Source organism: Cydia strobilella, chromosome 7, assembly GCF_947568885.1.
Source record: "Cydia strobilella chromosome 7, ilCydStro3.1, whole genome shotgun sequence".
NCBI classification, from domain to species: Eukaryota; Metazoa; Arthropoda; class Insecta; order Lepidoptera; family Tortricidae; genus Cydia; species Cydia strobilella.
Window position 1 is genome coordinate 11,600,020 of NC_086047.1, and position 13,145 is coordinate 11,613,164.

A 13,145-nucleotide genomic window follows, 5' to 3' on the forward strand; every position below is an offset into this window, starting at 1 on the left:
GGTGGCCGGCTACCAGCTGCTCGTGCTGTCCGACCGCGCCGCCGGGCCCCAGCGCGTGCCCGTCAGCTCGCTGCTGGCGCTGGGTACGTATATACAGGATCGCGCACCAGGCGCACTGTGCGGCGGCGGCCGGCTACCAGCTGCTCGTGCTGTCCGACCGCGCCGCCGGGCCCCAGCGCGTGCCCGTCAGCTCGCTGCTGGCGCTGGGTACGTATATACAGGATCGCGCACCAGGCGCACTGTGCGGCGGTGGCCGGCTACCAGCTGCTCGTGCTGTCCGACCGCGCCGCCGGGCCCCAGCGCGTGCCCGTCAGCTCGCTGCTGGCGCTGGGTACGTATATACAGGATCGCGCACCAGGCGCACTGTGCGGCGGTGGCCGGCTACCAGCTGCTCGTGCTGTCCGACCGCGCCGCCGGGCCCCAGCGCGTGCCCGTCAGCTCGCTGCTGGCGCTGGGTACGTATATACAGGATCGCGCACCAGGCGCACTGTGCGGCGGCGGCCGGCTACCAGCTGCTCGTGCTGTCCGACCGCGCCGCCGGGCCCCAGCGCGTGCCCGTCAGCTCGCTGCTGGCGCTGGGTACGTATATACAGGATCGCGCACCAGGCGCACTGTGCGGCGGTGGCCGGCTACCAGCTGCTCGTGCTGTCCGACCGCGCCGCCGGGCCCCAGCGCGTGCCCGTCAGCTCGCTGCTGGCGCTGGGTACATATATACAGGATCGCGCACCAGGCGCACTGTGCGGCGGCGGCCGGCTACCAGCTGCTCGTGCTGTCCGACCGCGCCGCCGGGCCCCAGCGCGTGCCCGTCAGCTCGCTGCTGGCGCTGGGTACGTATATACAGGATCGCGCACCAGGCGCACTGTGCGGCGGCGGCCGGCTACCAGCTGCTCGTGCTGTCCGACCGCGCCGCCGGGCCCCAGCGCGTGCCCGTCAGCTCGCTGCTGGCGCTGGGTACGTATATACAGGATCGCGCACCAGGCGCACTGTGCGGCGGTGGCCGGCTACCAGCTGCTCGTGCTGTCCGACCGCGCCGCCGGGCCCCAGCGCGTGCCCGTCAGCTCGCTGCTGGCGCTGGGTACGTATATACAGGATCGCGCACCAGGCGCACTGTGCGGCGGTGGCCGGCTACCAGCTGCTCGTGCTGTCCGACCGCGCCGCCGGGCCCCAGCGCGTGCCCGTCAGCTCGCTGCTGGCGCTGGGTACGTATATACAGGATCGCGCACCAGGCGCACTGTGCGGCGGTGGCCGGCAACCAGCTGCTCGTGCTGTCCGACCGCGCCGCCGGGCCCCAGCGCGTGCCCGTCAGCTCGCTGCTGGCGCTGGGTACGTATATACAGGATCGCGCACCAGGCGCACTGTGCGGCGGTGGCCGGCTACCAGCTGCTCGTGCTGTCCGACCGCGCCGCCGGGCCCCAGCGCGTGCCCGTCAGCTCGCTGCTGGCGCTGGGTACGTATATACAGGATCGCGCACCAGTAGGCCGAGCACATGATTGGCGCGACAGTATCTCGCCGCGAGATAGACTACCCGTCCTTTACTAACTGCATGAATTAAAGAGGGACGGGTAGTCTATGTCGCAGCGAGATACTCTTGCGACAATCATAAATCATATGTAGGCAGGCTAGCCCGGCAGGCGCACCGTTCGACCGCGCTGAGTTTCGGATTTATGAAACAAGTGAGCTCCGGCATAGACTAATAACATTAGACCGCCAATCTCCTTGACCAGCGCGTAACAAAAAACGCTGCTTATATTCATCCACTACTTGCCCCTAGTTTTTGACTATGAAAATAAGTAGTGTTTTGTTTACGTGCTGGTCTAAGGGGATTGGCGGTCTAATGTTATTAGTCTATCTATGGCTCCGGTAAAATAAAGTGAATGTCTTCAAGATGTATTAATTATTTAATAATGTAAAAACTGTAATAGATGTCATATATTAAAGAAAAAGTGACGAAGCCCTCCAGTGGTGAAGGCCGGAAAAAAACACAAATCAAAATATTTAATAAAATAATTTGATTTGTTCCTAAACTTGTTTATTTAATAATGTGTTTTTGTTTATAGGTGCTGTTCATCACCACTTGATCGAGACTCGTATGCGTATGAAAGTGGGCATTATTGTGGAGACTGCTGAAGCGAAAGAAGTACACCATATGTGTGTCTTGATGGGTAAGTAAATAGTTTCACTCTTTTTATGCTACTAGTTAACACTGGTAGCATTTCATATTTTTTCCATAAAATGTATTTGAAGAATCATATCAAATTTATATTGTAATAGAGTTCGTGCGTGTTTGAGGGTATGCCATGGCCTGACCTGATCCGAAAGCAAAAACAATTCATGCTTCTAAGCAGGTGCTGCCCCCTACACTACGCTGGCTCCAATTCGCATAGTAGGGTCTGCCATCTAGTGGTTTAAATCTAAAAATGGAAACTTGACATAATGCTTCTAAATAGGCGGCTTCTGTGCTGCCGTCTACAGTTCATGCACGCTCCATATACTTATTTTAACTGTTCCAAGTTGTATTGTCGGTTCTACTTCCACTGTTTTATACACTACCTATAGATGGCGTTACAAGTTACAAACAAAAACGAAATAAATATCATTTTCTTAAGAAAGTAATTTAATGTGTTCTTAGAGCGTTACAAGTTACAACTATTTGTACCTTTTGCTACTACACTAAACCGAATCACCTTTTTTTAAAGCTAAACAGCACCGTAGATCATGAGGTCAATTACTGCGTACTATTATTAAGCACCCACTAAATTAGCTAGTTCTCACGTTATCTAAATATCTGCAAACTTGTGTTCAGGGTACGGCGCCGACGCGATCTGCCCGTACCTGGCGTTCGAACTAGCCTTCGCACTTCGCAACGACCACATCATCGACCCTTCCATCACCGACGACAGCATCTACAAGTCCTACCAGTCCGCCATCGAAACAGGCCTAGCCAAGGTTATGGCTAAGATGGGCATCAGCACGCTGCAGTCGTACAAGGGTGCGCAGATCTTCGAAGCGGTCGGATTGAATGAAGATGTCATTGATAAGTGCTTCAGAGGCACCCAATCTAGAATTGGTAAGTGTTCTTTAAGTCTACAAGCCCTACTGGTCTGCCATGGAAACCGGCCTAGCTAGTAAATAAACAGATCACATTCTGATTCAAAGTCAAAGTCAAAATATTCTTTATTCAAATAGGCCTAGCAACAAGCACTTTTAAATTTCTACTAAAAATAAAATTACAAGCTAAATCGATTAATTAATTTTACAATCGTTTACAGGTGGCGTAAACTTCGAAATTTTGTCGAAGGAAATATTCGAGAGACATGAATTGGCTTATGGTACTTGCAAAGATGCCCTCGTTTTGAGGTAAGTTTACTTTTTTTTTATACATACGTGTGAGACTATTTCGAGGGCGCGAGAACTCGCTTGAGTTGGATGTTGGTTGAGGCTCAGTATTTGACAATATTTTGCTTGCATGCGAGTTCTCGCACCCTCTATCTAAGCTTTTAGTTTTAAATTGTATCGCGTATTTGTACAGTTTTATTCATTTATTATATCTACAATTCTTTGTAATAGTTTTCTTAGTAATGTATGAAACTTTAGGCCTATTTTAGCTCATTTTCGTATAACATATTTGTTATAGGCTGTTGACCTTCATAGTTTTTTTTTGTTTCGACCAAGTTCCTGCCTATTTCAGAATGGCACGATCGTGTTTTCAGGAACCCCGGGCACTACCACTGGCGCGCGGGCGGCGAGAAGCACATCAACGACCCCATGTCCGTCGCCAACCTGCAGGAGGCCGTCGCCAACAACACCTCCTCCGCCTACGACAAGTTCAGGTTAGCTGGAAACTAAGAGGAGCCCCGTATGTACTAGCGCGAACTGAAAATGTCAAGAAATAAAACTATCAAAACTGATTATATCGCGTATATTCAATTTATAATACATCCCGACGTTTCGAACCCTTTACAGCGTTCGTGGTCAACGGGTGACTGAGGAAAAACTACAAAGTGCAAAAATACCCACATACTAAAAATAATGCAAAATCGGTTCATTTGTTTCTCTCATTTACTGCTTCGGAGCCAACCATCTGTTTTTTGAACTTTCTTCTTCCACTTTCTATGGTCTTCGGCATCCTGTTTGTAACCATTTACACATATACCTATAAGCCACCGTCTCGCAACGTCTAGTCATAATATATTATATCTCCCTTTTCCATCGGAACCAGAAACTGTTTACGTGATCATACTGACGAAGACATGTGTTATGAATGTGCTATATTGTTTCAGGGAGAGCTCACTAGAATCGGTTCGCGCATGTACACTACGTGGGCAGCTGGAATTAGTGAAGCTGGATGAGCCCATCCCGCTGAGCGAGGTTGAGCCAGCCTCAGAGATCGTCAAGCGATTCGCAACAGGTAAACTTCCACGTCTAGAGAACATCTACTTGCAAATAGCTTAATCAACTAAGCTCATAAAAAAATACTTAATTAAATCTGGCAGGTAAAATGACAATATTTGCGCATTTATGCTTTTGTTTCTCATTGGTTTTCCTATACATTTGTACTAATAGAAAGAGTAAAAAACGAATATTTGGCCAAACAAAACCAACAAATACAAACCTGAAGGTTCATTTTCATTGACCAACGTTACTTCATCCTAATACGTATAATTTATCTATAAAAAGAACACATTATAGTTCGAGGCGAGTTGACAATTGAGTTTTAATCCAAATGAGCGGCGAATTCAGAAATTGTTTGAGGAAAATGAAAGCTTTAAATAGACGTTTCATGGTATTTTTACTGTTTAACACATACTCGTAACTAATAACTAGTGCGTGTTTCCAGGTGCGATGTCATTCGGTTCCATATCGCTGGAGGCGCACACGACACTCGCCATCGCCATGAACCGCATCGGCGGCAAGTCCAACACCGGCGAGGGCGGCGAGAACGCCGACCGATACCTCAACCAGGTGAAACACACAGGCTGTTTATTCAATTATAGGTCATACTGAAGAACGTTTGTTACGGGACTAAATTCGACATCGCAAAAAAGGGCCCACGTCTTACAATTCGGCTGATAAACCATTGATCACTACGGGATAAACATCATTTCTATTTCGATACAAGTTTACATATTCACCTTCCAAAGTACAGCTAACCGTTGTAAAACATCTTTGATATTTCAATTATTTGTTTTGCCAGGGACCCTTAAATAAGGTTAAACATTAGAAGTTCGTTACAGAAGTCTGCGAACGAAAAAAATGTCTCGGGCCTAATCACAGGATCACTAAAGTACTATGCAATTTGAATACCATTGTGTTTTTAGGACCCCGAGTTCAACAAGCGATCGGCCATCAAGCAGGTGGCGTCGGGCCGCTTCGGCGTGACGGCGTCGTACCTGGCGCACGCCGACGACCTGCAGATCAAGATGGCGCAGGGCGCCAAGCCCGGCGAGGGCGGCGAGTTGCCGGGTATGCAATTATCATTTTCTCAAACATGCTATGTAATATTGATATTACGTTCTTTATATTAGGCTGGGAAGTATCACGTTTCAGGCGCGGCTAGACGAGAGGTCTGTAATGAAATTTCATACAAAGTTGCAGGCCTAGGCCGGGAAGTGGCTTTTTTTAAATTTCTATTTCACACATAATTGTGGCACAGCATCATGGCATTCAGCCATTTTTTTTTGAACCTGACGGGCTCTATGGCACTATGGCCATTCGAGCGGTAGGACTGTTTGGGGGGATGGTAGCCTGGGGAAAATCCAGGACCCTTCCGCATCACACGAGACGGTTCTGCTACGCTGGAAGCTGGAATACTCCTAGTTTAAAAAAAAACGATATTTGATTGATATATATATATAGTTGGTCAAGCAAATCTTGTTAGTAAATAAGAACAAAAAAAACTATACTCATCCTTTTCTTTTGGGTGTTAGTACTAGTGTCCTGTGGACCACTAATGTCAAAAAGAAGTATCCACTTAGGGCGGCACATACTGCAACCCTATGAGGTACAGAACATTACGGCCCAAAGAATCTGGAATTTTCTGGACTCAACGGGCATTAGTAACGAACTTTAAAGGGCCGTCACAATAGATCACTGCTTGGTCGACGTGACACTCACAGGCCCACAACACCCCAACAATAAATAAATAAATAGTACTAGTGTAAGACAAAGATAGTATGATTCTCTCTGTCTTTGTTTGAAATAAGATAGTCCTTTGACAAACTATATACCTATATTAAACGTTTGAGAAAAGCACTACATACATCGGCGTGAAAACGGGTTGTCGGCGTCATAACTATCCCTCATATTCTATTCGGCCGGCAACCCCTTCCTTCCCGGCCTCTGTAGTAATGTACTATTACTTATCAGCACCATCAGCAGTGACAAGAGGACTTTTACTCGTAGGTGACCGGCACTCTTCATGTTACGTCGCGTGCCCAACATTATAGACGTTGTAACTGTTAGCGCTATTTGTATAAGCAAGGCGTGTGAAAACTGTCATCTTCCTGCTACTTATAACTTCGGACGTGTTTCTTAGCAGAGATGTTACCTATATTAATATTAATTGCCTATATGGTGTCCCCCTGATTGGCAAATGCCTCCCCCCTCGATCTCCATCCGTCTCGGTTTAGAGCAAGAAATATAATAATCAAATAATAAAGAGGATTTTGAAGGTTCCGTCAGTTTTAAGACTACTACACTTAATGGCGCTAATGGTATTGTCTTTTTGTGACGCTCTAAACCTAAATGCTACATCGCCTACATCCAATGTGTTACTAAGTTGACTCCCTGAACGTCATTTTAGTGTTTTATTAAATTTTTACTTACCGTTCCACATCATTTTATATATTCAGAAAGTGAAATATTTTTCCAGATTCCTTTGAGCAATGGTCTCAAAACTAAGCTTTACAAAGCTAGTCAATTTATCTATTTTATTTTCTTTTCTTTTCTTTATTGGGGAAAAAAACAGATACAGGCCAATAAGATTTACAGGCAAAGTTATAACAGAATTGTACTGTTACATAATTGTACTAATACATTGCATTGTTGTATTGTAATTGTATTTGTAATTGTATTGTTGTTGTCGTGTGTTGTACGTTTACATAATTGTACTGTTTTTTTAGGTTACAAAGTGACCGAGGACATCGCCAAGACCCGTTGCTCCATAGCGGGTGTGGGTCTGATCTCTCCGCCGCCGCACCACGACATCTACTCCATCGAGGACCTGGCCGAGCTCGTCTACGACCTGAAGTGCGCCAACCCTAGAGCCAGGATCTCCGTCAAGCTCGTGTCGGAGGTCGGCGTGGGCGTGGTCGCTTCTGGAGTCGCCAAGGTGAGCTTCCAATGACAAACGTAAATATGACAAAGATTTTCGCAAATTAATAGTCATTGCATACAAGCAAAATACTCTATTAAGATTAGAATCCATAACAGCTCAGCGGCGGATCCGCACCGCCTCAACTCGAGCCGTCTAGTATTTTTTGTAAGAAACACGATCACTCATCAGTATCGAATCAGCACCGCGTTGCCTCGGCACAAGGAGGGCGTCGGCCTCTCGCGGTAACCGCGCTTACATTGGCCCGCAACCACGCTTGCACTTCGCCGTCATCTTGGGGCAACCCGCTTGGTTGCTTCCTAGGCGCTTTTGCCCCAAGAACGCTGTTGCCCAACCGTAAGCGCGATGTCACCAAGCTGACACATTGACTGTGTTGAGCCCCTTCCATTACTTGAGCCGAGAAACATGAACAAACTCTTGACTTTTTACACGAACAACTGCATTTATGGTAACCCGATAGCATCATGCGCACCGTGCGCTTGTCTGCCATTACCGTGTATTAAAAAAGTGGTTATTTGTATGTAGGGCAAAGCGGAACACATCGTGATTTCCGGCCACGACGGTGGCACTGGAGCTAGCTCCTGGACTGGAATCAAGAGCGCTGGTCTACCTTGGGAACTGGGTGTCGCTGAAACTCACCAGGTGCTGGTGCTAAACGACCTACGTTCGCGGTAAATTGTTTGGCGTATCTTCGATTTTTGAGAAACTTCCTGAGCTTTCTTCATAGACTTTTGGAATAAATTTTCCTTATAGAATTAGTGAATGCTAGCGCCACCTAGTAAAACTTTAGTCTAAAGTACAAAACAGAAAAGTCTAGGGGTGATATTACACCTGTCCAATGTCATTGCGTCTCACTCTCTCATTAAGCAAAATGTGAGACGCAATACACATTAGAGCAATATATTGGACAGATGGAATACCACCCTAAAATGAACAAAAAAAATTACACAGATTTGACAGGTTAGTAAATGTATTATGAAGTGTATAAAATTAAAAATCTAAGTATTTCTCGCACATTTCAGATGTTCATAATATATCTCCAATCCCTTATATAGTTGGTCAATTCAAATTGTCAATAAATAAGAACAAAAAAAACTACTCTTCCTTTTCTTTTGGGTGCTAATACTGTAAGACTAAGTTCTCTGACTAAGTTTGAAATGAGACAGTCCTTTGTAGCGATGGGCGAGTCGAGTTGTCTGATTCGAATGATTCGAATCACATTACAGGCGAGTCAACTCGAATCAAGTCTCCGTGCAATTCGAATCAACTCGACGTAGCGATTTCCACGCGCGAACAACGAACATTTGTTAACCGATCCGGTGAGTCGGCGATGCCGTTCGAATCGCCAACGCCAACTCGCCGAGCCGGGCTAGATGCGAATCGGATCGAACCAATTCACAAATGAAAACTTACCTACTTGCCTTACACTTACAACTGGCCAGCGTTAAGTGACTCCTCTGATCATATACATATTATGAAAAGAGGTGTCAAACAACACTGGCTATGCTCACAGACGAGAGAAATTTTTAGTGAATTAGTAGCGTACTATCTGTCGCCGTCGCCCCGTCGCTCTCGCTCCTACTAATGGGAGTGATAGTGATGGCGATAGGATAGGTACACGAATTTTGAAAATACTTGACTATAGTCGGAGAGTCCGAGTAAGGCGATTCTCTCATCAGTCTCATCTCATCCGTTATGCATTATTATACGTTTTTAAGCAAATAAATGATTACATCGAAAAAAAACATTTAAATATCACTGCAATGGTTTACATTGGTGAAAAGATTTTGTTTGTTTGGACACTTTCTTTACTATGGCATAAACAAAAAAATATTTTCTAGTAATAAGAAATGCATCAATAACAAGAAACATTTTAAAAACGAAATAAAATACGGCCCAAAATGGGGAATTTCCTTTTTATCGTTTCTATTTTGATTAGTTTCTTATTACGGAGAAAAATAATGAAAAATGAACAAAAATGACCTGTAAACTTTTCTCTGCGGATCACAATTGCACACATATTATACATGTATACTTTTTGAGACACATATAAGGATCTTTATCTATATATTAACCACATGGAGCTACAATTTCTCAGTCCACACATTATCTAACATACTTACTACACATAACATACGTCTTAGATTGAATCAATTAAGAGGTGAAGGTACGTAAAAATTAGTTATCGTTTCTTAGACTATGTCCTTGACCTTGTTAGGTCTGGCGATGTCCCTTTTACTTAATCTGATATCTCTGTGTACCACTTGACTCGCCGTTACAACTCGAGTTTGCGGGCCTTATCCGTGCACGTTGGACCCGGTTGCCGTGTCGCTAAAGAGTCTAAAGACGCGAATCACGATCCTTCGATCCTACGGCCGCCAACCAAACATTTTCGTCGAGTCGAATCAACTCGAGTTTCAATTCGAATCATTCGAATTGGAAAAAAGTGGACTCGCCCCATCGCTAGTCCTTTGACAAACTGTAGTCATTTTTGCAATTTATAAGCCCCGCTTGCGCAGGGCATCAAAAAATATAGAAAGACTCATTTGAGTGTTCCCCTCCACGGAAATCTTTAGTAAAAGGCGAAAGATTTATTCGTTCTGAAGGGAAACCAGAGTACCATCAAAACCGTTGGTCGGGCCACCACATGATTCTAAGAAAAATCTTAACACCGCGATGTAAAAATTCTCACTGACGTAACAGCGACATCTCTCGGATTATTGGAGAACTAAACAAATATTTCTTTGCTACCAAAAGTAATGGCATACCATTGGTTCATTTTATTTCTTTCATAAATTTTATTATACTGATGATAATAAATTAATAAAATATGATATTGTAATTATTTACAGTGTGGTGGTGCAGGCGGACGGGCAGATTCGGACCGGGTTCGACGTGATGGTGGCCGCTTTGCTCGGCGCTGACGAGTTCGGCTTCAGTACAGCCCCGCTTATTGCACTTGGTTACTATTGTTATATTTTTAAGTATTGTCAAAGATAATTATAGTGGCATATTGACAAAGTCAATTTTGTAGTCACAGTAAATTTACTGCCATCTTTCGACAGATGATTAAAACTTTTAGAACGCCATTTGACTTTGATCCTTATTCTTTCACTGATATGTGTTAAATTTGTTAAATATCAAAAAGTATCGCCATCTGCTCGAGTATAGGCCAATTAGGCCAAAGGTATGGTGTCATCTTTTTGAGCGATGGCGCTAAAAGTTTTAATCATGTGTCGAAAGATGGCAGTAGTTTACTGTGGCTACAAAAATTACTTTGACAATCCGCCTCTATACCATCTATTCTCTTTGGTATTGTTAAATAAAGTAGGCATTGTAGGGGTATGTTTTTGTTCGATGACGCAAAAAGAAACAAAATTTAGCATGACGAGTTGACGAGGGCTGCACGACTGCGGGCGAAAAACCTGATGAAAACACTACACACGCTTCATAGAACATTTTGACGCATGCTTCGTTTTTAGGGTTCCGTACCCAAACGGTAAAAACGGGACCCTATTACTAAGACTCCGCTGTCATGTCTGTCTGACTCTCCGTCTTTTACCAGGCTGTATCTCGCGAACCGTGATAGCTAGACAGTTGAAATTCACAGATGATGATGTATTTCTGTTGCCGCTATAACAACAAATACTAAAAACAGAATAAAATAAATATTTAAGTGAGGCTCCCATACAACAAACGTGATTTTTTTGCCGTTTTTTGCGTAATGGTACGGAAACCTTCGTGCGCGAGAACATGGGTCAAAATCATATAAAAAAAATTAATGCAAATAAAAAAACATTTATCCATATTTAAATACATTTTAACGTATTTTTATAAATCTTCATTTTGAGTTTTAAAGTATGTCGATAGATGGCAGTGAATTTAAAGTGTTTACAAAATTTACTATGACAGTACCGCTCTATCTTATTATATCCTCATTGCATTAAACAAACATCTGAACATTCTCAATTGTGTCAGGGCTCTCTGCCATCATTTGCTTTCTTAGTCAAAGATATTTGTAGCGAGTAAACGAGTGTTATTCATGCAGGCTGGTAGTGAGTGAACGAGTATTTTTCCTCCAGGTTGCACTATGATGCGTAAATGCCACCTCAACACGTGCCCCGTGGGCATCGCTACACAGGACCCGGTGCTAAGGAAGAAGTTCGCCGGCAAGCCCGAACACGTCATCAACTATCTCTTCATGCTGGCCGAAGAGGTAATTCATATTATACCATCGAACTGGGTATCTTCAAACCACGACATGCAAGGTTCGGTTCATTACTCTTTTGGCCGAGCAAAGCGCGCGAGCTAAAGGCTAAAAAGGAACTGGCTAGTGCCTTCCAGTCAACGTTTGGAAACCTACCTCCACTAATAAGCAGGCTTTCTTTTTTTAAATAATTCTTCCTTTTTTTCTCTTCCGTTAAAATTTGACTAGGTGTCGGAATCCAAAAATAAGGACTGTGACTTTAACAATAAGGAGTATTACTGCAATGTTCTGCCACCAGAGTGCAGCAGTAGCCCGTTTAGTAAACCATCTTCTTCTTCTACCTAGCGTTATCCCGGCCTTTGCCAGGGTCCGCTTTCCTACTGGCCCGTTTAGTAAACCATAGAGAAACTTATACATACTGTGCCTTTAACAGTTTTTTGACAAGTTTTCAGTGATAATAAAATATGACATTGATGCATCAAGGCGGTTTGTTTATTGTCATCTGCCGGGAAACGCGAATCCGAAATTTCGTTACCTGCCTCTTCTATCGCTCGAATATGTAAGAGTGACAGAGATGTTAGATAACGAAAGTTCAATTTTCTTGTTTCGCGTTAGACCCTCAGATTGTGGTAGTGGCGCCCCCTACGCAGAGTTTCGCGTAATATTCGCTATTATGATCCATGAATCCATGGGTGATCCATGAATGGACAATAGTGTAATCTAATTTAATTTTCAATTTAATTTTAATATTTATTTTATTATAAACCTACTAACCTTAGTTATAAGTAAAACATAAAATATGTAACTAACAATATGTGGATCTTGGTTATCTAAATAAAGAACTTTTATTTATTTTATTATATGTATCTTGATACAGTAAAATACTTACCGATTCTCTGTTTGACCACGTCCTAACAAGACCTTTAGAAGCATTCTAAAACATAATATTGCCAATTAATTTTTAACAAGCAGAAACGTCTGCGAACGATGCTATTAAGCTTGGAATAAATTTAAAAGTGGAAAAATACTGCTTACTTATTTTTATTTTAAGCATAATATTGTGATTGTGAAGTTTGTAATTGGTGTTTGAAACAGGTCCGTCAGCACATGGCCGACGTGGGCGTGCGTCGGTTCCAGGACCTGATCGGGCGCACGGACCTGCTCAAAGTGCGCGAGAACAACGAAAACCCGAAGGCCCGCCTTCTCAATCTGAGCCTTATTCTGAAGAACGCCTTGCACATGCGTCCCGGCGTCAATATTATTGGAGGATCCAAGTCACAGGTTAGTTCATATTTTACCTAGCAGTGTACCCCGCAGGCTTTATTTCCTAACAAATACGAACTAGGTCGCTTTAAAACAATAATGAATAGTATCACAAACCATTGAGCTTCATTATAAGCGCTGTCATCACTTTCGCTCACATCAAACTGAAGGTTAATCGCTACGGACGTCTTTTGAGGCACATCTTTTCCAAACAAGATGCTTTAGATCATTTTAAACTTAACGTAGAAGCAACAATTATATGTATTTATTATTATTTACATAATTATTCGTGTTGTTATAAGTCGCACTCCAAAGATTTTTATAAGTCGAACTTGATTTAAA

At 43.9% G+C, this 13,145-nt stretch overlaps 1 protein-coding gene and 1 non-coding gene across 2 annotated transcripts in view; one reads left to right on the forward strand and one right to left on the reverse strand.

Annotated features, from left to right (window-relative positions):
* The window catches only part of LOC134743182 (uncharacterized), an 82,054-nt gene that overhangs the window by 48,268 nt on the left and 20,641 nt on the right, over positions 1-13,145 (forward strand). Inside the window, exons 17-28 of the mRNA XM_063676563.1 lie at positions 2,058-2,162; positions 2,804-3,067; positions 3,270-3,357; positions 3,711-3,830; positions 4,281-4,408; positions 4,838-4,962; positions 5,319-5,463; positions 7,122-7,330; positions 7,859-8,004; positions 10,186-10,295; positions 11,416-11,549; positions 12,636-12,821. Of these exons, the coding sequence (XP_063532633.1) occupies positions 2,058-2,162; positions 2,804-3,067; positions 3,270-3,357; positions 3,711-3,830; positions 4,281-4,408; positions 4,838-4,962; positions 5,319-5,463; positions 7,122-7,330; positions 7,859-8,004; positions 10,186-10,295; positions 11,416-11,549; positions 12,636-12,821 (1,760 nt within the window). The remainder of the gene's footprint in view (positions 1-2,057; positions 2,163-2,803; positions 3,068-3,269; positions 3,358-3,710; positions 3,831-4,280; positions 4,409-4,837; positions 4,963-5,318; positions 5,464-7,121; positions 7,331-7,858; positions 8,005-10,185; positions 10,296-11,415; positions 11,550-12,635; positions 12,822-13,145) is intronic.
* On the reverse strand, positions 9,837-9,953 carry LOC134743281 (U5 spliceosomal RNA). Its single transcript, XR_010128006.1, has one exon. It is a non-coding gene; the product is annotated as a U5 spliceosomal RNA (small nuclear RNA).